The sequence below is a fragment of the Oncorhynchus masou genome, chromosome 2, assembly GCF_036934945.1.
Source record: "Oncorhynchus masou masou isolate Uvic2021 chromosome 2, UVic_Omas_1.1, whole genome shotgun sequence".
In the NCBI taxonomy this organism is placed as follows: Eukaryota; Metazoa; Chordata; class Actinopteri; order Salmoniformes; family Salmonidae; genus Oncorhynchus; species Oncorhynchus masou.
In genome coordinates this window covers 5,154,926-5,178,204 of record NC_088213.1, presented here as the reverse complement: position 1 = coordinate 5,178,204, position 23,279 = coordinate 5,154,926, and the positions used below count along the sequence as shown (strand labels likewise).

At 41.6% G+C, this 23,279-nt stretch overlaps 2 protein-coding genes across 7 annotated transcripts in view; one reads left to right on the top strand and one right to left on the bottom strand.

Annotated features, from left to right (window-relative positions):
* The window catches only part of tnnt3b (troponin T type 3b (skeletal, fast)), a 32,773-nt gene extending 17,421 nt beyond the window's left edge, over nt 1-15,352 (top strand). For 3 of the 6 annotated variants that reach the window (XM_064986881.1, XM_064986867.1, XM_064986861.1), the window contains 10 exons: nt 108-128; nt 797-815; nt 1,194-1,233; nt 3,408-3,524; nt 5,642-5,719; nt 7,604-7,717; nt 8,666-8,778; nt 9,002-9,092; nt 11,396-11,436; nt 14,995-15,352. In XM_064986881.1, the coding sequence (XP_064842953.1) occupies nt 108-128; nt 797-815; nt 1,194-1,233; nt 3,408-3,524; nt 5,642-5,719; nt 7,604-7,717; nt 8,666-8,778; nt 9,002-9,092; nt 11,396-11,436; nt 14,995-15,031 (671 nt within the window). In that variant the 3' untranslated portion in view covers nt 15,032-15,352. The remainder of the gene's footprint in view (nt 1-107; nt 129-796; nt 816-1,193; nt 1,234-3,407; nt 3,525-5,641; nt 5,720-7,603; nt 7,718-8,665; nt 8,779-9,001; nt 9,093-11,395; nt 11,437-14,994) is intronic. The other 3 variants (XM_064986889.1, XM_064986877.1, XM_064986870.1) reach the window with 1 other exon arrangement.
* A 2,202-nt stretch (nt 15,353-17,554) lies between these two features.
* Nucleotides 17,555-19,214, bottom strand: LOC135553327 (myoblast determination protein 1 homolog 1). The gene is made up of 3 exons (XM_064985486.1): nt 18,510-19,214; nt 18,301-18,379; nt 17,555-17,998 (listed from the first exon to the last, which is right to left on the bottom strand). The coding sequence occupies exons 1-3, from the start codon at nt 19,023-19,025 to the stop codon at nt 17,763-17,765; spliced, it is 831 nt and encodes a 276-aa protein (XP_064841558.1). The 5' UTR covers nt 19,026-19,214; the 3' UTR covers nt 17,555-17,762.
* Between the last annotated feature and the right edge of the window lie 4,065 nt (nt 19,215-23,279).

Here is a 23,279-nt window from a genome sequence, read left to right as displayed (position 1 = left end):
TTGTGACAGCGTGAGAAAGGGTGACGGGATATGAAATGCTGCAGTGACTCCTATGTTCATGTCTGCTTTGTCTGCTTCTCTTCCTGCACGACATTCTGCCAAACCAGTCGAGGAAGGAGAACAAGATGGTACTTTGTATTTCTCTGACTGCTAGAGTGTTGCTGTTGCTTTGCTTGTGGTTTCTACCTGTTTGAGTGTGAAAGTCAAGCCAAAATCTAATCGCAATGTCAACGATGTTTCTGATTTTAATAAATATTTCTATCACCAACTTGACTTTTGGAATAGAATTAACTTGTATCATCCAAGTACAGAAGTCAGTCTTGGATCGTAGAAAGAGTCTGATTCTGACAATGAAGTAGTTCTAATGAAGAAGAAGAAAAGAGAATGGAAGTCCTAAATAGCATAGAGATCCTACATAGTGAATAGTAAAGTTTGACTCTTGTCCTACTCATCCTTTACAAGCACCTACACTGTACATATCTGTTATTATACATGTTAAACAGCTTTTTTTCACTAACACATACCACATTAACATCGTGAAATTGAAAGTAAAACCTGCAAACGGTTTACTTTTCCTATTATAATATTAATGAGTTATTATTTTTATAAGTTAATAAAAGCAGCCTGAAACTCCGGCCCAGAGATGTGACACGAAGTGCGTCCACACGGATATGTCCCCTTGATTAACTGAACCTCCATTTTGGGTCTGTTGCTTGAGATCTTTGTCACTGGTATGTGACATCTCTAACGCTGTAATATATTCTTCCCCCACTTTTACGATGTTCCTACCGAACAGAGGAGAAGCCCAAGTTCAAGTGAGTAGAACTTCTATCCAACATTCATGTCAAACCAACCAGTTCAAGCTGTGTATGTGTGTTCATCAGGGTTGGTATCAAGTTGATCCATTCAGGAAGGAAACCGAAATTACAATTACAAAAACAAGTGAAGGAGGAATTGAACGAATTGGAATTCGCTAGAATTTCAGTTTACTTGGTGAATTGACTGAATTGAAACTGCATTCTAACCGGAAGTCCAGAACCCTGGCTTCCACATGCTTGTAACCCTGTAGCTTGTATGCTAAATGTTTTATAAGGACAGAGCCAACAGTGGCAGCTCCGGAACCAGGTGAATTTTGCTGCGTTGTCCTAAAAGCATTAGATAAAACTTACGTGGCATCTTTTGACATTCCATAGAGTCCCTAAGGTCCCTGATGGCGAGAAGGTGGACTTTGACGTAAGTACATTATAAATCGTTTCTCTTTAATCCTGTTTCCTGAACTAAAACATTCTTAGCCAAAAGAAAGCAACAGTTTAGGACTGGTACAGTGATACAACACTTGAGGTCATCTCTCTCTAACTGTAATCTCTCTCTAACTGTAATCTCTCTCTAACTGTAATCTTTCTCTAGCTGTAATCTCTCTCTAACTGTAATCTCTCTCTAGCTGTAATCTCTTTCTAACTGTAATCTCTCTCTAGCTGTAATCTCTCTCTAACTGTAATCTCTCTCTAACTGTAATCTCTCTCTAACTGTAATCTCTCTCTAACTGTAATTTCTCTCTAACTGTAATCTCTCTCTAGCTGTAATCTCTCTCTAACTGTAATCTCTCTCTAGCTGTAATCTCTCTCTAACTGTAATCTCTCTCTAACTGTAATCTCTCTCTAACTGTAATCTCACTCTAACTGTAATCTCTCTCTAGCTGTAATCTCTTTTAACTGTAATCTCTCTCTAACTGTAATCTCTCTCTAACTGTAATCTCTCTCTAGCTGTAATCTCTCTCTAACTGTAATCTCTCTCTAACTGTAATCTCTCTCTAGCTGTAATCTCTCTCCAGCTGTAATCTCTTTCTAACTGTAATCTCTCTCTAACTGTAATCTCTCTCTAGCTGTAATCTCTTTCTATCTGTAATCTCTCTCTAACTGTAATCTCTCTCTAGCTGTAATCTCTCTCTAACTGTAATCTCTCTCTAGCTGTAATCTCTTTCTAACTGTAATCTCTCTCTAGCTGTAATCTCTCTCTAACTGTAATCTCACTCTATCTGTAATCTCTCTATAGCTGTAATCTCTCTCTAACTGTAATCTATATCTAGCTGTAATCTCTCTCTAGCTGTAATCTCTCTCTAACTGTAATCTCTCTCTAACTGTAATCTCTCTCTAACTGTAATCTCTTTCTAACTGTAATCTCTCTCTAGCTGTAATCTCTCTCTAACTGTAATCTCTCTCTAACTGTAATCTCTCTCTAGCTGTAATCTCTCTCTAGCTGTAATCTCTTTCTAACTGTAATCTCTCTCTAACTGTAATCTCTCTCTAATTGTAATCTCTCTCTAGCTGTAATCTCTTTCTAGCTGTAATCTCTTTCTAACTGTAATCTCTCTCTAGCTGTAATCTCTCTCTAACTGTAATCTATCTTTAACTGTAATCTCTCTCTAGATGTAATCTCTCTCTAACTGTAATCTCTTTCTAACTGTAATCTCTTTCTAACTGTAATCTCTCTCTAGCTGTAATCTCTTTCTAACTGTAATCTCTCTCTAGCTGTAATCTCTCTCTAACTGTAATCTCTCTCAAATCAAATCAAATCAAATCAAATCAAATTTATTTATATAGCCCTTCGTACATCAGCTGATATCTCAAAGTGCTGTACAGAAACCCAGCCTAAAACCCCAAACAGCAAGCAATGCAGGTGTAGAAGCACGGTGGTTAGGAAAAACTCCCTAGAAAGGCCAAAACCTAGGAAGAAATCTAGAGAGGAACCAGGCTATGTGGGGTGGCCAGTCCTCTTCTGGCTGTGCCGGGTAGAGATTATAACAGAACATGGCCAAGATGTTCAAATGTTCATAAATGACCAGCATGGTCGAATAATAATAAGGCAGAACAGTTGAAACTGGAGCAGCAGCACGGCCAGGTGGACTGGGGACAGCAAGGAGTCATCATGTAACTGTAATCTCTCTCTAGCTGTAATCTCTTTCTAACTGTAATATCTCTCTAACTGTAATCTCTTCCTAACTGTAATCTCTCTCCAGCTGTAATCTATTTCTAACTGTAATCTCTCTCTAACTGTAATCTCTTTGTAACTGTAATCTCTCTCCAGCTGTAATCTCTCTCTAACTGTAATCTCTCTCCAGCTGTAATCTCTTCCTAACTGTAATCTCTCTCCAGCTGTAATCTATTTCTAACTGTAATCTCTCTCTAACTGTAATCTCTTTGTAACTGTAATCTCTCTCCAGCTGTAATCTCTCTCTAACTGTAATCTCTCTCCAGCTGTAATCTCTTTCTAACTGTAATCTCTCTCCAGCTGTAATCTCTTTCTAACTGTAATCTCTATCTAACTGTAATCTCTTTGTAACTGTAATCTCTCTCTAGCTGTAATCTCTTTCTAACTGTAATCTCTCTCTAACTTTGTTGTTTTAACAGGACCTCCATAAGAAGCGTCAGAACAAAGACCTGATGGAGCTGCAGGGGCTGATCGACGTCCATTTTGAGAACAGGAAGAAGGAGGAGGAGGAGCTTATCGCCCTCAAGTCCAGAATTGTGAGCTGTTATTACCTCGCCTTTACAGCTGTAAACACAGGTGTACATACCAGGGTCTGGGAGTCAAATCCATTTCAATTGCGGACCATTCAGGAAGTACTCTGCAATTACAACTACAATTCTTCTTCCACTCTTTTCAATTAGGAACATTTGGAATTGGAGTTGTGATTTGGTTAACGTTCTGAATTGACTGGAATTGAAATGGAATTGACCTTAACCCTGGTAGAACCAGGTATAAATTCAGGATTAGAAACTATGCTTGACTTGCGGAATGGAGCCCAAACTGATACATAGATCCATGTTGACCTTTTGAGAATTTTGGGCTTCTGTCTTGAAGAACTTCTAGAACTTAATTCCAATCCTTTAGCCCAAATAACAAGGCTACAGTAAACCATGTGTTCTGGTGGCCTAACAACATATCTCTTAGCCCAAGTAACAAGGCTACAGTAAACCATGTGTTCTGGTGTCAGACCGGTAAACAACCTATCTCTTAGCCCAAGTAACAAGGCTACAGTAAACCATGTGTTCTGGTGTCAGACCGGTAAACAACCTATCTCTTAGCCCAAGTAACAAGGCTACAGTAAACCATGTGTTCTGGTGTCAGACCAGTAAACAACCTATCTCTTAGCCCAAGTAACAAGGCTACAGTAAACCATGTGTTCTGGTGTCAGACCAGTAAACAACCTATCTCTTAGCCCAAGTAACAAGGCTACAGTAAACCATGTGTTCTGGTGTCAGACCTGTAAACAACCTATCTCTTAACCCAAGTAACAAGGCTACAGTAAACCATGTGTTCTGGTGTCAGACCGGTAAACAACCTATCTCTTAGCCCAGGTAACAAGGCTACAGTAAACCATGTGTTCTGGTGTCAGACCGGTAAACAACATACCTCTTAGCCCAAGTAACAAGGCTACAGTAAACCATGTGTTCTGGTGTCAGACCTGTAAACAACCTATCTCTTAGCCCAGGTAACAAGGCTACAGTAAACCATGTGTTCTGGTGTCAGACCGGTAAACAACCTATCTCTTAGCCCAGGTAACAAGGCTACAGTAAACCATGTGTTTTGGTGTCAGACCGGTAAACAACCTATCTCTGAGCCCAAGTAACAAGGCTACAGTAAACCATGTGTTTTGGTGTCAGACCAGTAAACAACCTATCTCTGAGCCCAAGTAACAAGGCTACAGTAAACCATGTGTTCTGGTGTCAGACCGGTAAACAACCTATCTCTTAGCCCAGGTAACAAGGCTACAGTAAACCATGTGTTCTGGTGGCAGACCTGTAAACAACCTATCTCTTAGCCCAAGTAACAAGGCTACAGTAAACCATGTGTTCTGGTGTCAGACCTGTAAACAACCTATCTCTGAGCCCAAGTAACAAGGCTACAGTAAACCATGTGTTCTGGTGGCAGACCTGTAAACAACCTATCTCTTAGCCCAGGTAACAAGGCTACAGTAAACCATGTGTTCTGGTGTCAGACCAGTAAACAACCTATCTCTTAGCCCAAGTAACAAGGCTACAGTAAACCATGTGTTCTGGTGTCAGACCTGTAAACAACCTATCTCTTAGCCCAGGTAACAAGGCTACAGTAAACCATGTGTTCTGGTGGCAGACCTGTAAACAACCTATCTCTTAGCCCAGGTAACAAGGCTACAGTAAACCATGTGTTCTGGTGTCAGACCAGTAAACAACCTATCTCTTAGCCCAAGTAACAAGGCTACAGTAAACCATGTGTTCTGGTGGCAGACCAGTAAACAACCTATCTCTTAGCCCAAGTAACAAGGCTACAGTAAGCCATGTGTTCTGGTGTCAGACCAGTAAACAACCTATCTCTTAGCCCAAGTAACAAGGTTACAGTAAACCATGTGTTCTGGTGTCAGACCGGTAAACAACCTATCTCTTAGCCCAAGTAACAAGGCTACAGTAAACCATGTGTTCTGGTGTCAGACCGGTAAACAACCTATCTCTTAGCCCAAGTAACAAGGCTACAGTAAACCATGTGTTCTGGTGTCAGACCGGTAAACAACCTATCTCTTAGCCCAAGTAACAAGGCTACAGTAAACCATGTGTTCTGGTGTCAGACCGGTAAACAACTGTGTCTGTGGTTCTATTCCTCCCAGGAGAAACGCAGGTCAGAGAGGGCTGAGATCCAGAGGGTACGCACTGAGAAGGACAAGGAACGCCAGGCCAGACGTGAGGTCTGTATAGCCTTAACTCTGCAGGCAAACACATGAATTCAGCATGCACTTTAAGTTGTTGTTGTTTTTTACCAACATGTGGTTACTTAACGTGGGTGTTGTGGTTACTTAACGTGGGCGTTGTGGTTACTTAACGTGGGCGTTGTGGGTGTTGTGGGTGTTGTGGTTACTTAACGTGGGTGTTGTGGTTACTTAACGTGGGCGTTGTGGTTACTTAACGTGGGCGTTGTGGTTACTTAATGTGGGTGTTGTGGTTACTTAACGTGGGTGTTGTGGTTACTTAATGTGGGTGTTGTGGTTACTTAACGTGGCTGTTGTGGTTGCTTAACGTGGGTGTTGTGGGTGTTGTGGGTGTTGTGGTTACTTAACGTGGGTGTTGTGGTTACTTAACGTGGGCGTTGTGGTTACTTAACGTGGGTGTTGTGGTTACTTAATGTGGGTGTTGTGGTTGCTTAACGTGGGTGTTGTGGGTGTTGTGGGTGTTGTGGTTACTTAACGTGGGTGTTGTGGTTACTTAATGTGGGTGTTGTGGTTACTTAATGTGGGTGTTGTGGTTGCTTAACGTGGGTGTTGTGGGTGTTGTGGGTGTTGTGGTTACTTAACGTGGGTGTTGTGGTTACTTAACGTGGGTGTTGTGGTTACTTAATGTGGGTGTTGTGGTTGCTTAACGTGGGTGTTGTGGTTGCTTAACGTGGGTGTTGTGGGTGTTGTGGTTACTTAATGTGGGTGTTGTGGTTACTTAATGTGGGTGTTGTGGTTGCTTAACGTGGGTGTTGTGGTTACTTAACGTGGGCGTTGTGGTTACTTAATGTGGGTGTTGTGGTTACTTAATGTGGGTGTTGTGGTTACTTAACGTAGCTGTTGTGGTTGCTTAACGTGGGTGTTGTGGGTGTTGTGGGTGTTGTGGTTACTTAACGTGGGTGTTGTGGTTACTTAACGTGGGTGTTGTGGTTACTTAATGTGGGTGTTGTGGTTACTTAACGTGGCTGTTGTGGTTGCTTAACGTGGGTGTTGTGGGTGTTGTGGGTGTTGTGGTTACTTAACGTGGGTGTTGTGGTTACTTAACGTGGGTGTTGTGGTTACTTAACGTGGGCGTTGTGGTTACTTAATGTGGGTGTTGTGGTTACTTAACGTAGCTGTTGTGGTTGCTTAACGTGGGTGTTGTGGGTGTTGTGGGTGTTGTGGTTACTTAACGTGGGTGTTGTGGTTACTTAACGTGGGTGTTGTGGTTACTTAATGTGGGTGTTGTGGTTACTTAACGTGGCTGTTGTGGTTGCTTAACGTGGGTGTTGTGGGTGTTGTGGGTGTTGTGGTTACTTAACGTGGGTGTTGTGGTTACTTAACGTGGGCGTTGTGGTTACTTAATGTGGGTGTTGTGGTTACTTAATGTGGGTGTTGTGGTTACTTAACGTGGGTGTTGTGGTTACTTAACGTGGGCGTTGTGGTTACTTAACGTGGGTGTTGTGGTTACTTAACGTGGGTGTTGTGGTTACTTAACGTGGGCGTTGTGGTTACTTAATGTGGGTGTTGTGGTTACTTAACGTCGGTGTTGTGGTTACTTAACGTGGGCGTTGTGGTTACTTAATGTGGGTGTTGTGGTTACTTAACGTGGGTGTTGTGGTTGCTTAACGTGGGCGTTGTGGTTACTTAACGTGGGTGTTGTGGTTACTTAACGTGGGTGTTGTGGTTACTTAATGTGGGTGTTGTGGTTACTTAACGTGGGTGTTGTGGTTACTTAATGTGGGTGTTGTGGTTGCTTAATGTGGGTGTTGTGGTTACTTAATGTGGGTGTTGTGGTTACTTAATGTGGGTGTTGTGGTTGCTTAATGTGGGTGTTGTGGGTGTTGTTGTTGCTTAATGTGGGTGTTGTGGGTGTTTGCACAGGAGGAGAGGCTGAAGAAGGAGGAGATGGATCAAAGGAGAAAGGCTGACGATGACGCTAAGAAGAAGTCAGCTCTGACCAACATGGGCTCCAGCTATAGCAGCTCACTGCAGAAGGTCAGGTGACCTCCACACACACACCACGCTAAACACAAATCCAGGGCCTCTCAAAATGCTCCTCGTTTCCTACTTATTATTTTATTTAACTAGACAAGTCAATTAAGAGCTAATTCTTATTTACAATGACGGCCCACCCAGGCCAAACCATAACCCAGATGATGCTGGAGCCTATTGTGCACCACCCTATGGGACTTCCAATCACGGCCAGTTCTGAAACAGCCTGGAATTGAACCCGGGTCTGTAGTGATGGCTGCGATACAGTGCCTTAGACCGCTGCACCATTCGGGAGTGCATTACCTTGTTCCCTACATATAGAGTGTACTACCTCGTTCCCTACATATAGAGTGTACTTCTTTGAAAAACATAGACCTATCTTCATCACAGCCAACCTGTTCTTCTGGAAACACGTTTTAACGTTTAATTAGTGGATGCTTCAGTCCTAGTTGGTTCCATGAAATGACACGCATCACATAACAACGTAACATGATTGAAAGATAATGAGAGAGAGAGACGTCACATGATTGAAGATACAGATGGTTTGTCAACATGAGCTGAAGCTCTGAACCTCTTGTTCAACACAGATCTAGACGAAATCTGAAATGGCCCCACCCTTATTTCCCATCGCCTGACGACTCATCCTAAATTTAATTACGTTGTTCTATCGATCGGCCCATTCACCTGTCTGAACCTGCCGTCCTAGAAGTCGTTTGTGCTGACGTCAAACATGACACGATTCATTTATCCGTGTAGGCCAGCTCTGTCCCAACCCATCGGTTTCTGGGACCAATCAGAACGGGTCAGAATGTGTTCGCTTACTCAAAGAGATCCAGAAGAAACATTAGCGGCCGTGGCGTTGGGCCTGAGTGATGTGGATGGGCAGCCAGGCTATATTCCCTATGTGTGTGTGTCTCTGAACCTGTTGCCGTTGCTCTGTCACCTCCCCAGGCCGACACTAAGAGAGGAGGTAAGAAGCAGACTGAGAGAGAGAAGAAGAAGAAGATCCTGGCGGAGCGACGTAAACCTCTCAACATCGACCATCTGAACGAGGACAAGCTAAAGTAAGATATTAGTTTCGGTGGGAGCGTGGATATATCTGTTTCTGTGTTAGTCAAAGGAGGCAGAGTTCTGAACCTGAGCCCTTTGACACAGTTGTAGAGGAACTAGAATATTCCTTGTAGACATCGCTAGACTATTACAATACTTCCTTTCGCTGTTGTCATTTTCAGATCGCAGAAATGTGCCGTTTTTGAGCCAACCTCCTGAATGTGTTGTCCTTTGCAGGGACAAGGCCAAGGATCTATGGGAATGGATGCACCAACTGGAATCTGAGAAGTACGAACACATTGAGAAACTCAAGAGGCAGAAGTATGAGGTGAGTGATTTTTGTACATTTTCTTTTTTCTTGTGCTTCTTCCATAGAGATACTATGCAAAATGACCGGTATTATACAGTAGGGTTGGAGTCAATTCACTTTTCAATTAAGTATTTTTTTAATACAATAAAAAAGTATACATATATATATATATATATATATATATATATATATATATATATATATATATATATATATATATATTCATTTTTTTTTCTCTGTCCACATAATTTGAAGGGGAAATCTGTAGTAGATACATACACTACGTGGCCAAAAGTATGTGGACACCTGCTCATCGAACATCTCATTCCACAATCATGGTCATTAATATGGAGTTGGTCCCCTCCCTTTGATGCTATAACAGCCTCCACTCTTCTGGCAAGGCTTTCCACTAGATGTTGGAACATTGCTGCTGTAACAGCCTCCACTCTTCTGGGAAGGCTTTACACTAGATGTTGGAACATTGCTGCTATAACAGCCTCCACTCTTCTGGGAAGGCTTTCCACTAGATGTTGGAACATTGCTGCTATAACAGCCTCCACTCTTCTGGGAAGGCTTTCCACTAGATGTTGGAACATTGCTGCTATAACAGCCTCCACTCCTCTGGGAAGGCTTTCCACTAGATGTTGGAACATTGCTGCTGTAACAGCATCCACTCTTCTGGGAAGGCTTTACACTAGATGTTGGAACATTGCTGCTATAACAGCCTCCACTCTTCTGGGAAGGCTTTCCACTAGATGTTGGAACATTGCTGCTATAACAGCCTCCACTCTCCTGGGAAGGCTTTCCACTAGATGTTGGAACATTGCTGCTATAACAGCCTCCACTCTTCTGGGAAGGCTTTCCACTAGATGTTGGAACATTGCTGCTATAACAGCCTCCACTCTTCTGGGAAGGCTTTCTACTAGATGTTGGAACATTGCTGCTATAACAGCCTCCACTCTTCTGGGAAGGCTTTCCACTAGATGTTGGAACATTGCTGCTATAACAGCCTCCACTCTTCTGGGAAGACTTTCCGCTAAATGTTGGAATCTTGCTGCGGGGACTTGCTTACATTCAGTCACAAGAGCATTAGTGAGGTCGGGCAATGATGTTGGGCGATTAGGGCAATGCTGAAAACCATGTTTCAGGCAAAAACAAGTTATTATTACAATGATCAACTTTGTGCACACACAGGCTAATTATACATTTAGGGTCAGTTTCCCAGACAAGTGTAACTGAAGATTCTCAATTGATCTGGATTTTTATACCAGGACTAGGCTTAATTTGTGTCTGGTAAACCGGCCCTTACTGTTACATCAGTGGAAGGTAGATTCACCAGATGGTGAGACAAAGGGGTTTTCTCACTGTTACATCAGTGGAAGGTAGATTCACCAGATGGTGAGACAAAGGGGTTTTCTCACTGTTACATCAGTGGAAGGTAGATTCACCAGATGGTGAGACAAAGGGGGTTTCTTACTGTTACATCAGTGGAAGGTAGATTCACCAGATGGTGAGACAAAGGGGTTTCTTACTGTTACATCAGTGGAAGGTAGATTCACCAGATGGTGAGACAAAGGGGTTTTCTAACTGTTACATCAGTGGTAGGTAGATTCACCAGATGGTGAGACAAAGGGGTTTTCTCACTGTTACATCAGTGGTAGGTAGATTCACCAGATGGTGAGACAAAGGGCCTTTCTTACTGTTACATCAGTGGTAGGTAGATTCACCAGATGGTGAGACAAAGGGGTTTTGAGACTTTTTTTTAACCTTTTTTTAACTCGGCAAGTCAGTTAAGAACAAATTCTTATGTGGGTTAACTGCCTTGTTCAGATTTTTACCTTGTCAGCTCGGGGATTTGATCTTGCAACCTTTCGGTAACTGGTCCAACACTTTAATTGGGGAGGAAATTGTGGTAATGGGAGGATGGTAAGATGGTTGGATTGAAATCAAATACATTAAACACACGTGATTGATGAAACGTGTTTGGTGCCATTTCATTCGCTCCTTTCCGGTCATTATTAGTGTGAGCCGTCGTCCCCTCCTGTGATTTAATGACATCAGATCAACGACAAACCCTTGTGAAGATATTGACTGTGCCGATCCAGACACTAGTCCACTAGCGCTGTAGTGGGTATGTGTGTCTGTGAGACTAGTCTTGGTTTCCCCACCTCAGCCCAACAGGTCGTTCCAACAGGACTGCTGCTGTCTCTTCAAAGGTGACGCTAATGACCCAGAGGTCATGGGTCAAATGTAACGCCCACTGGCAACCTCCCTCCCTGCTGCTTCTGATTGGTTTAAACACGCTCATGTGTTGTTTTCAGGTCATCTCTCTCAGAAATCGTATTGATGAGCTTCAGAAACAGTAAGTACTGCCTCCCACTCCCTCAGAATTCTCTCCCAGTCATTGTCTGCCTGTTGGAACCCTATTCCGAATATAGTGCACTAATTTTGACCAGGGCCCATAGGGTTCCGATAGAAAGTAGTGCACTATATAGTGAATAGGGTGCCATTTTGGGACCAAAACCCACTCTCTCCACTCCTCAGAGACAGACAGTATGATAATCTGATCTGATGCATGTCCTAATAATGACTAATGAAAGGCATCGTCATACCACTTTAATTCTGGTCAGAGGTATTTATTTGTATTTTTTTAACCTTTATTTAACTCGGCAAGTCAAATTCTTATTTTCAATGACGGCCTAGGAACTGCCTGGTTAACTGCCTGTTCAGGGTCACCTTCCGGTTACTAGCCCAACACTCTAACCGCTAGGCTACCCTGCCGCCCCGTATAAAGGGGGGCTTGACAAAGAGTTATGTTGGTCAACAATATACGGCTCACTTCTACAACACTAAGGCATGACTGTTGTACGAAGAAGCACACAAAATCTCCTTGGAACAGGTTTACAAGGCGGACATTTTGTTTTTTGCAAAAAAATGGTCGGCCATTGCAAAACACTGAAGTGTCGTGCATAGTAAAATCATTCAAATAATCCCATTGCTGAACCCCTGAAACACCATCCACCTTACGAGACTAGTCAATAATGAGTGACTTGTCTCGACCGTACCACAGGAGAGGTTTTTAAACAACATTTCTCTACAGCCGTTCCATCAAATGATCATCACCATGTGATACAACAGTGAGAAGTACTGTAACGTCCACATCAGAAACCTAGTTCTATACCGTATAGCTCTGTGTTGTTGTCCATGTACTGTAAGGGCTGCTTCAGAGGCAAAGGAAGTGAGGTCAAGGCTATAATATGTCAATAGGAAGTGAGGTCAACGCTATAATATGTCAATAGGAAGTGAGGTCAATGCTATAATATGTCAATAGGAAGTGAGGTCAACGCTATAATAGGTCAATAGGAAGTGAGGTCAACGCTATGATAGGTCAATAGGAAGTGAGGTCAATGCTATAATATGTCAATAGGAAGTGAGGTCAACGCTATAATATGTCACTAGGAAGTGAGGTCAACGCTATAATATGTCAATAGGAAGTGAGGTCAACGCTATAATATGTCAATAGGAAGTGAGGTTAAGCTATAATATATCAATAGGAAGTGAGGTTAACGCTATAATATGTCAATAGGAAGTGAGTCTCAACGCTATAATATGTCAATAGGAAGTGAGGTTAACGCTATAATATGTCAATAGGAAGTGAGTCTCAACGCTATAATATGTCAATAGGAAGTGAGTCTCAACACTATAATATGTCAACAGGAAGTGAGTCTCAACACCATAATATATCAACAGGAAGTACTTTCACCACACCATCCCCAGCTACTGGATGTACTCGTGAAGTGTTGAACATTTCACCACTTGCTCTTTAATTAGTCCAAGTATTCTTCAAGATTGATCAAAAGGGAACAAATTGCTCTTAACATTGGCCTACCAAACATTGTAGCCCACATTCATTTCGTTGTCTTAATTTCTTTGCTATCTGTCTGTCTGAGTCTGTGTGGATGAGTCTTTCTGTCTGAGTCTGTGTGGATGAGTCTTTCTGTCTGAGTCTGGGTGGATGAGTCTTTCTGTCTGAGTCTGGGTGGATGAGTCTTTCTGTCTGAGTCTGCGTGGATGAGTCTTTCTGTCTGAGTCTGGGTGGATGAGTCTTTCTGTCTGAGTCTGGGTGGATGAGTCTTTCTGTCTGGATGAGTGGTGGATGAGTCTTTCTGTCTGAGTCTGGGTGGATGAGTCTTTCTGTCTGAGTCTGCGTGGATGAGTCTTTCTGTCTGAGTCTGGGTGGATGAGTCTTTCTGTCTGAGTCTGGGTGGATGAGTCTTTCTGTCTGAGTCTGGGTGGATGAGTCTTTCTGTCTGAGTCTGGGTGGATGAGTCTTTCTGTCTGAGTCTGGGTGGATGAGTCTTTCTGTCTGAGTCTGGGTGGATGAGTCTTTCTGTCTGAGTCTGGGTGGATGAGTCTTTCTGTCTGAGTCTGGGTGGATGAGTCATGTGTGGAGAACTTTCATTCTTCAAGGATGACAAATAATATACTTATAGTATTACTGTATATGGTTCTCTCCCTGAGATGGTTTGTCTCGATGGGACACTTTAAATATCTATAGTTTGCCATCTGATATAACAGAGGTAAGTATGGCATTAGCTTGACATTGTATTGCAGCATGGTCAGTCAACTACATCTAAATGTGTGAGTGTGACTAAAACTAGCTGACACTGGTCTAAATGACATCCTACTGTGTTTTACAATAGTATACCGAACACGGCATCTACTGTGTTTTACAATAGCAAACTGAACACGACATCTACTGTGTTTTACAATAGCAAACTGAACACAACATCTACTGTGTTTTACAATAGCAAACTGAACACAACATCTACTGTGTTTTACAATAGCAAACTGAACACGACATCTACTGTGTTTTACAATAACAAACTGAACACGACATCTACTGTGTTTTACAATAACAAACTGAACACAACATCTACTGTGTTTAACAATAGCAAACTGAACACAACATCTACTGTGTTTTACAATAGCAAACTGAACACAACATCTACTGTGTTTTACAATAGCAAACTGAACACGACATCTACTGTGTTTTACAATAACAAACTGAACACGACATCTACTGTGTTTTACAATAGCAAACTGAACACAACATCTACTGTGTTTTACAATAGCAAACTGAACACAACATCTACTGTGTTTTACAATAACAAACTGAACACGACATCTACTGTGTTTTACAATAACAAACTGAACACAACATCTACTGTGTTTTACAATAGCAAACTGAACACAACATCTACTGTGTTTTACAATAGCAAACTGAACACAACATCTACTGTGTTTAACAATAGCAAACTGAACACGACATCTCCTGTGTTTTACAATAGCAAACTGAACACAACATCTACTGTGTTTTACAATAGCAAACTGAACACAACATCTACTGTGTTTTACAATAGTATACCGAACACAACATCTACTGTGTTTTACAATAGCAAACTGAACACGACATCTCCTGTGTTTTACAATAGTATACTGAACACAACATCTCCTGTGTTTTACAATAACAAACTGAACATAACACTCTATCTGGGATAGCTTAAAGATAGGCCAACATTTTGAACAAATAATCAAATCAAACACAACTTTTTTCCCCCTTGTATGATAGGCTTCTTTTAAAATAGGATTTACTCTCACGGTAGTAATAACGTTGTAAAAATAGTGCCTCCTGACCTCAGAATTAATGTTGGGCCCATAGACTATTTTGGATATTGTAATTTACACGTGGTATGTTATCCTAAACATGTAAATAAATCATACATTATAACTATGGTTCACCAATGGGACTATGTCATTGGCTGCTGTTTAATTAAAGCCAATGCTTGACACTAGAGGGCATTACCTACATAACAGAACAGGACCCCTGACGTGTGTTTGCACTGTTGACGCATTGCAGCAGCAAGAAGGGAGCCGCAGCCCGCCGCAGAAAGTAAACTGCGCCGCCCTCAGAGGCCTCAGCACCGGCGTGCGTCCGCCATGCTGCCCACTTCTGTACCGGCAGGGACAACTGCCTCTGCCTCTGCCCGCAACAGCCATCCAGACCCCGGCTAGACCCACGTCATGGAACCGACAAGATGCACTGGATGTCCTACGGTCTGCTTTCGTGTTATGTGAATTATGTTGTCACAGTCGCATTCATCTCATGTTCTGTCCTCTCACAGCGGACTGTTGTTAGGTTCTCATGTCCTGTCCTCTCACACCGGACTGTTAGGTTGTCATCGTATTTTTTTTGTAAATAAAAAAGAGTGACGCTTCATGTGTGTCTGTTGCTGTTGTGTGTTAACTGTTTTCTCAGCTCAAAAAAACACATCTTATTTACTTTAACATCGCGCAATATAGTTTGGGTGGGCCTACTCTTGTGAGGCGACAGTAGCCTAACTCAGGTGGGTTTACAAGTCTTCCATGATTTCAAATAGTTTCAAATAATATTTTTTTTTCTAGAATCCAGATATCCAAAATCAATATGAAATCAATTCTCTATGATAATTTGTAAGATCACTCACTGTAGGTTATCTGTAAAATCATAAACCTAGATTAAATTACCCCGGAAATTGTAAAAATACTAATGTTTTTTTTAAGTAGGCTTATTCGATAGACCTAACAGCGAAACATGTCAAATAGAAAATACACGTTAGCTAAATGTCATCATGTATTCCATAAAAACTCAAATCTAAAAAATAGAATCTATGCAACTTCTCAAAATCCCCCAAAATGTGATAGCTTTCGTTTAATGTTACATTTAAATAATTTAGCAGAAGCTAATTTCGGAGTTTGAATGTCGGAGTTTGAACCAGCTGTATTTCAGTTACTGGCCCAACGCTCTTAACCCTCCTGTTGTGTTCGTTTCATGTTAATTAATTCTGTGTTTCCGGTCCAAAATGACCGCTCCATTATAGCTGATTATAAATCCATAATAATAGATATATTATCACCTAATATTGTGTTAGATCTTTTTATCAATTTAAGTTCTTGTGAACATTACAAGTTTTGTACTTCTATTTGCTATTTATGGCCTGTAGGCCTCATTGACCTGAGCTCATACAACTCCTTTGTGAGTAAAAAAAGCATAATGTATGGATAATTTTGACTATAACAAATGCACAGATTAAATATATTGTGCTATTTATCACAGACTAATATGTGTCAAAGTTTAACCAGTGCCATGATCAAAGATATGATCAAGAGCCCCACATACAGTATATCGTTTTGGTCATTGTGCTGCCACAGAATACCAGAGCTGCGAAAAAGTTCTATATATTATTGAAACAATGTTGTGATTGTTTGTGAGAATGCCAACAGGTGTGGTTCCGTGGAGGAAAGATTCTATTGGGGAAAGGTTCCCGTGGGGGTTGCCATGGAAACCAAGAAGGGGAGTGAGGTGTGTGTGTGTGTGTGCGTGCGCGTGCTCAAACACTCATGCATGTGGGGGTCTGGGAGAGGAAGTGTGTCCATCTAATGAATGGACATGTGCCTGAACTCAGTTTTATACACTATTTGTAGTCTCACCCATTCATTTATAATGAACGGTCATTTTTGACCGGGAACACCGCAGGTGTACAAAAGTTAAATAAAACACCCAAAACGTTATGAAAATCATCCACATGTATTTTGTGTGTTCAGATGCCCTGTGAGGACAATGTCCTGGAACCTTATGACAATCAGATGAAATGAACTACATTTGACAGAGAGAAAACGTGTGTATTGGTCCAATTCGACCGGAACACAGCAGCACGGTTAACCGCCAGGCGACCTGTCGCTGATCAATGGGTTGTTTTTAGTGAACAATATTACTGATAATGTGGTGTTCAAATACCGTTATTTCGGTATCAGAAGGATGGAGCGTATAATTACGAGGCTGAATCAATCCTTTTATAAATAGTACGCCTAATATCACGTGCACAGTGGTATGTCATTTCGAAAATTAGTTAATGAAAAAATAATGATAGAAAACGCAATCTATATATAAATATATATTTATTAAAATGTAATTCACTCTGTTCTTGATATTATAAATATAAAGTTAAAAATCTAACACAAACAATCCAAGAGCAACATTAAATATGATTACAAACACTTCCTGTGTGTTGTTCGTTTTTTTTGTGTTTTTTTTTTTTGCAAAGCAGCTCTTATTTACACATATACAAAATGGTCCTCACTTTCCGAATGAATTTATCTCCGGCGTTTCCGCTTTGCCAACTGGAAATGTTCATATTACAGATAATCCATTGAATTAAATTATGTCGATCACAAATAGAATGGTATCCGTTTATATGAATTCAGACTTGTACTATCTTAGAATAGCATAGGTTTACTACAATATAAATACATTCACACACATACATTCACACACACACACACACACACACACACACACACACACACACACACACACACACACACACACACACACACACACACACACACACACACACACACACACACACACACACACACACACACACACATTATCCAATGTAGACCAAGGGTTCTTTAAGAAATCGGACACCGTCATTTTTTAATGTCTTTCAAAGCCGGCATCGGATCTTCTTTGGTGTGTAGCCTTGTAGCGACCTTAGGCAAGTCTTTGGCATTTTCTCTCCCCATAAGGAATAAGTTGTGTTTTGAAGAATGTACAATTACTGTATGCAGTCCACCGACCCGACTTCACAACACCTGGTAGATGGTGTTTGGGTCATGTAAGGCGGGGACGCAGTTGATCGGGGACGGGATGGGGGCTCCGTTCTCACTTGCTATGGAACCATCCCCGGGAGAACAGGGGCTACTACCCTCGGAACCGTCCTGAACAGCGGGACAGACAGAGGTATCCGTGGTGATGCGCTCCACGATGTTTGACAGGCAGTCCAAACTGGAAATAACAGAGTTCTTCTTGTGTCTGGAATCTGGAAATAAAATATGACAATTAATTTGACGTTTTTATTACAAGTAGCAGGTTTTACTATTAGTTTGAAAACGATGACAATCAAATCTAATCAAATGAAGTCAGATAAAGTGACCACATCACAGCAAACCGAAAATGTTGTTTATTCATAATTAAAGAGTTTTATATACTGGGTCAAATATACTCAACATTGACCGTGTTGTTGTGTTCCATTTCAGACTCCGGAATTATGACAAATTGGTCATCGTAACCTGTAGCTCTGAAGCTGTTTATAAGTGTGGATTACTTGGAAATAACACTTACCATTTGGTGCTTCGTTGAAGTAGGTGCTATCATACTTGTTTCTCCGTCTTGGTGGACAAGACTGACCATTGAAATCCATCTAAAAGAGAGCAATGATATCGATAAGTAAACTGAAAACAGCTAATGTTTGTGTCAACCAAACACTCGTATATGATTAAAAAATATTCATGCGTAATTCTTGCGTAATTCTTGACAGTTCAGTTTCTCACCATTCCGTCTGAGCAGTTGGAGCGGGGACTGGACGCATCCGAGTCCCCGCTATAGTGATCCATCACCGGGTAATAGTTGCCCTCCTGTCCGGCCCCACGAAGCAGGCCTTGGAGAGACTCAATATAGCTGATGGCATTCCGCAGGATATCTACTTTGGGCAGCCTCTGGTTTGGGTTAGTAGACGTACATCTCTTCAGTGTCTCGAAGGCGTCGTTCACCTTGCTCAGTCGCCTTCTTTCCCGCATGGTAGCCGCTTTCCTGCGATCAGCATTGGTGGTCTTCCTCTTGCAGGCTTTGCAGGCCCACAGGAGGCACCTGCCGGCCTGGTGGTGCCCACTTGGTGCCCGGATGTGCTCGTCCTCTTTGTGATGGTGGTCGTCCGGCTTGAGGAGACCTACATGAACGAGTCTCGGGTCCAGGTCCTCAAAGAAATGCATGTCGCTGGTGTTGAAGCAAGGGTCGTCGTAGAAGTCATCTGGAGAGGTTATAGGAAAAGGAATATCCGGCAACTCCATGGTGACTCTTCTGTTCTGTTCTGCCAAAATCCCAATAGATTAGGCGGAGATCACTTCAGCTGTCTTCTATTTACTAATATTTGTAGTGCGCACGTTTTGATCCAACACTCCGAATAAACGTGTTCCACGGTAAAGCGCAGCGACTACTGCAAAGGGGCGCAGTATGGTTTTAACAGCTGAAGTCTGAGGTTGCCCTTGGCGACGTGATCGCAACCAGGCCTCTGGGCTGCATATAAAGAGGCCTGATGCTCCAGTGGGCGTGTCTTTACCCGGACTGTTATCTGAGATGACCAATGAGCGAAGGCCTGAAGGGAGTGTCAGGAGATTTACCATGCCTGTCAGAACGTTCAAGAAGACGGTTTGTTAAAACATTCGAACAATTTAAAATCAACGTGTATATATTTATTCTGTTGTGCTTTCTGATATGAATATAGTTATTATGTGCAAGACATTATGAAATAGTCATGTTTTTTTTTGGAAGAAGTAGCCTAGTTGATAAATGTTGAACGTAGCCTAATCATTGTGAAATAGTGTACAGGTCATATGTGATCGAGGTGGTCAAATCACATGAATTTAATGAAGCAGTTTGAATGTAAGCATATTTTTTCCGTTTTGAACATTACTTAAAAACACTAGATGCGCTTTCATGTATCTTTCCTTAAACCTGATTATTTCTATGCCTTTGCATTTTTTTTGTGGATTCCCGTTACACACAAGACACAAACGTTATTTTCCATGAATCATTGCTCTTCCCTTTCGTTTACAGGCCAGCTACTTTTATGTTTTCACTTTGAATTTAACACAGGGATTGACTCATCACTGTTTGAATGGGAGTGCAAGATGTTCCGTTAGTCAATCAGTCAGTTCCAACAACAGACGGACGGGTTTAGATCGCAGTGAAGAGACGACCCCATGGAGAAGGGCAGGCTCAGGCCAAAACACAACCACAACCACAACCACAACCACACTCACTGATATAGTTCAATAACGAATTGATACAGTGAGATCACATATATTGTGGAGCAGAGCGTCTACCGTGTTTTCTGCCACCACACTGTAGTGAATGTGAGGACCCACACATTGGCGGCCTATGAAGTCAGGGCTGTAAATCAGCAAATCATTGTTTTATTTGATACATTTATTCGATTTTGACGATTTTGTACTGCACTATTAATTATCATGATATTAATGTCAATGTGTTATTGCAAACGAAAAGGATGTCTATTATTTGCGAATTGTTTACATTTAGATACAAACCGAGTCGATATATCGATATAAATGTGCTTAATTCGGGCGGGAAACGAAGTTTTTGACAGTAAAAAAATTTAAACAAATCGAAATTTCATTCTCCAAATATAGTTCACAGACTATTTCCATCTGGAGGAAATGAACTGCTGCAGGAAGACAGATCTGTCATTTGTCCTGTCTGTCCACTCCCCTGTTGAGTGTCAAAGGGTCAATTAGTCCTTTGATCTGGTGATGAGGGGCACAGCGGCTCCTGTGGTTGGCCACTTCACTATCCTATCCCACGTGACCACTCACTTCTCCAGGGCTGGCTATCCAATCGGCCTGCAGGGATATTCTAGACATACGTCACAACGCTCCATGCTGTATATTTGTGCAGTATGAAGGCTATTGCAGCCTGATTGTATACAAACCAGCTCGTCACAAATAAAACATTAAAAAATAAATAATTATGGTTGACAAAAGAATGAAAGGGAGATGAGTTATTAGACTGTCTATCTCCATGGTTCTCTGATCAGTTATCATACTGTCTATCTCCATGGTTCTCTGATCAGTTACCATACTGTCTATCTCCATGGTTCTCTGATCAGTTATCATACTGTCTATCTCCATGGTTCTCTGATCAGTTACCAGACTGTCTATCTCCATGGTTCTCTGATCAGTTACCAGACTGTCTATCTCCATGGTTCTCTGATCAGTTATCAGACTGTCTATCTCCGTGGTTCTCTGATCAGTTACCAGACTGTCTATCTCCATGGTTCTCTGATCAGTTATCAGACTGTCTATCTCCATGGTTCTCTTATCAGTTACCAGACTGTCTATCTCCATGGTTCTCTGATCAGTTACCAGACTGTCTATCTCCATGGTTCTCTGATCAGTTACCAGACTGTCTATCTCCATGGTTCTCTGATCAGTTATCAGACTGTCTATCTCCATGGTTCTCTGATCAGTTATCATACTGTCTATCTCCATGGTTCTCTGATCAGTTATCATACTGTCTATCTCCATGGTTCTCTGATCAGTTATTAGACTGTCTATCTCCATGGTTCTCTGATCAGTTATCAGACTGTCTATCTCCATGGTTCTCTGATCAGTTATCATACTGTCTATCTCCATGGTTCTCTGATCAGTTATCATACTGTCTATCTCCATGGTTCTCTGATCAGTTATTAGACTGTCTATCTCCATGGTTCTCTGATCAGTTATCAGACTGTCTATCTCCATGGTTCTCTGATCAGTTATCATACTGTCTATCTCCATGGTTCTCTGATCAGTTACCATACTGTCTATCTCCATGGTTCTCTGATCAGTTACCATACTGTCTATCTCCATGGTTCTCTGATCAGTTATCATACTGTCTATCTCCATGGTTCTCTGATCAGTTATCAGACTGTCTATCTCCATGGTTCTCTGATCAGTTATCATACTGTCTATCTCCATGGTTCTCTGATCAGTTACCATACTGTCTATCTCCATGGTTCTCTGATCAGTTATTAGACTGTCTATCTCCATGGTTCTCTGATCAGTTATCATACTGTCTATCTCCATGGTTCTCTGATCAGTTACCAGACTGTCTATCTCCATGGTTCTCTGATCAGTTACCAGACTGTCTATCTCCTTGGTTCTCTGATCAGTTACCAGACTGTCTATCTCCATGGTTCTCTGATCAGTTATCAGACTGTCTATCTCCATGGTTCTCTGATCAGTTACCAGACTGTCTATCTCCATGGTTCTCTGATCAGTTACCAGACTGTCTATCTCCATGGTTCTCTGATCAGTTACCAGACTGTCTATCTCCATGGTTCTCTGATCAGTTACCAGACTGTCTATCTCCATGGTTCTCTGATCAGTTACCAGACTGTCTATCTCCATGGTTCTCTGATCAGTTACCATACTGTCTATCTCCATGGTTCTCTGATCAGTTATCATACTGTCTATCTCCATGGTTCTCTGATCAGTTATTAGACTGTCTATCTCCATGGTTCTCTGATCAGTTACCAGACTGTCTATCTCCATGGTTCTCTGATCAGTTACCATACTGTCTATCTCCATGGTTCTCTGATCAGTTATTAGACTGTCTATCTCCGTGGTTCTCTGATCAGTTATTAGACTGTCTATCTCCGTGGTTCTCTGATCAGTTACCAGACTGTCTATCTCCATGGTTCTCTGATCAGTTACCATACTGTCTATCTCCATGGTTCTCTGATCAGTTATTAGACTGTCTATCTCCGTGGTTCTCTGATCAGTTATTAGACTGTCTATCTCCATGGTTCTCTGATCAGTTACCATACTGTCTATCTCCATGGTTCTCTGATCAGTTACCAGACTGTCTATCTCCATGGTTCTCTGATCAGTTACCATACTGTCTATCTCCATGGTTCTCTGATCAGTTATTAGACTGTCTATCTCCATGGTTCTCTGATCAGTTACCAGACTGTCTATCTCCATGGTTCTCTGATCAGTTACCAGACTGTCTATCTCCATGGTTCTCTGATCAGTTATCAGACTGTCTATCTCCATGGTTCTCTGATCAGTTAACATACTGTCTATCTCCATGGTTCTCTAAATGACAGTCCATCTGGTTGTGTTATTACTGTCTTGGCCAACTCATTTTACCCAGCATGCACTATGCTAGTCCAGGAACACAGCTGTAATACACACCGTGGCTGGCATTAAGGCTGTGTGTGTGTGTGTTTATTTTTGTGTGTTTTATTTCTTCACTTCTACCAATCTCAACACTTCTGACCCTTGTTTTTTATGTGTTTATGGGTGCAAAAAAATAAATATGTGTTTGCAAATAACTTGTCCAGGCTGAGTGACTGAACTGTAGGCACTGTGTTAAATATAGAGGCCAGTGAAAGCCAAGACAAATGCCCTTTTACTTGAGGTTGATATTATGCTGGCTTTAGTCCATCCTTGGAATGGATTCAAATGAACTAACCAGCATGAGTTGTGTTAAGTAACAGAGGAACCAACTGACTGGACAAATATACTACTCTGGACTTTTAT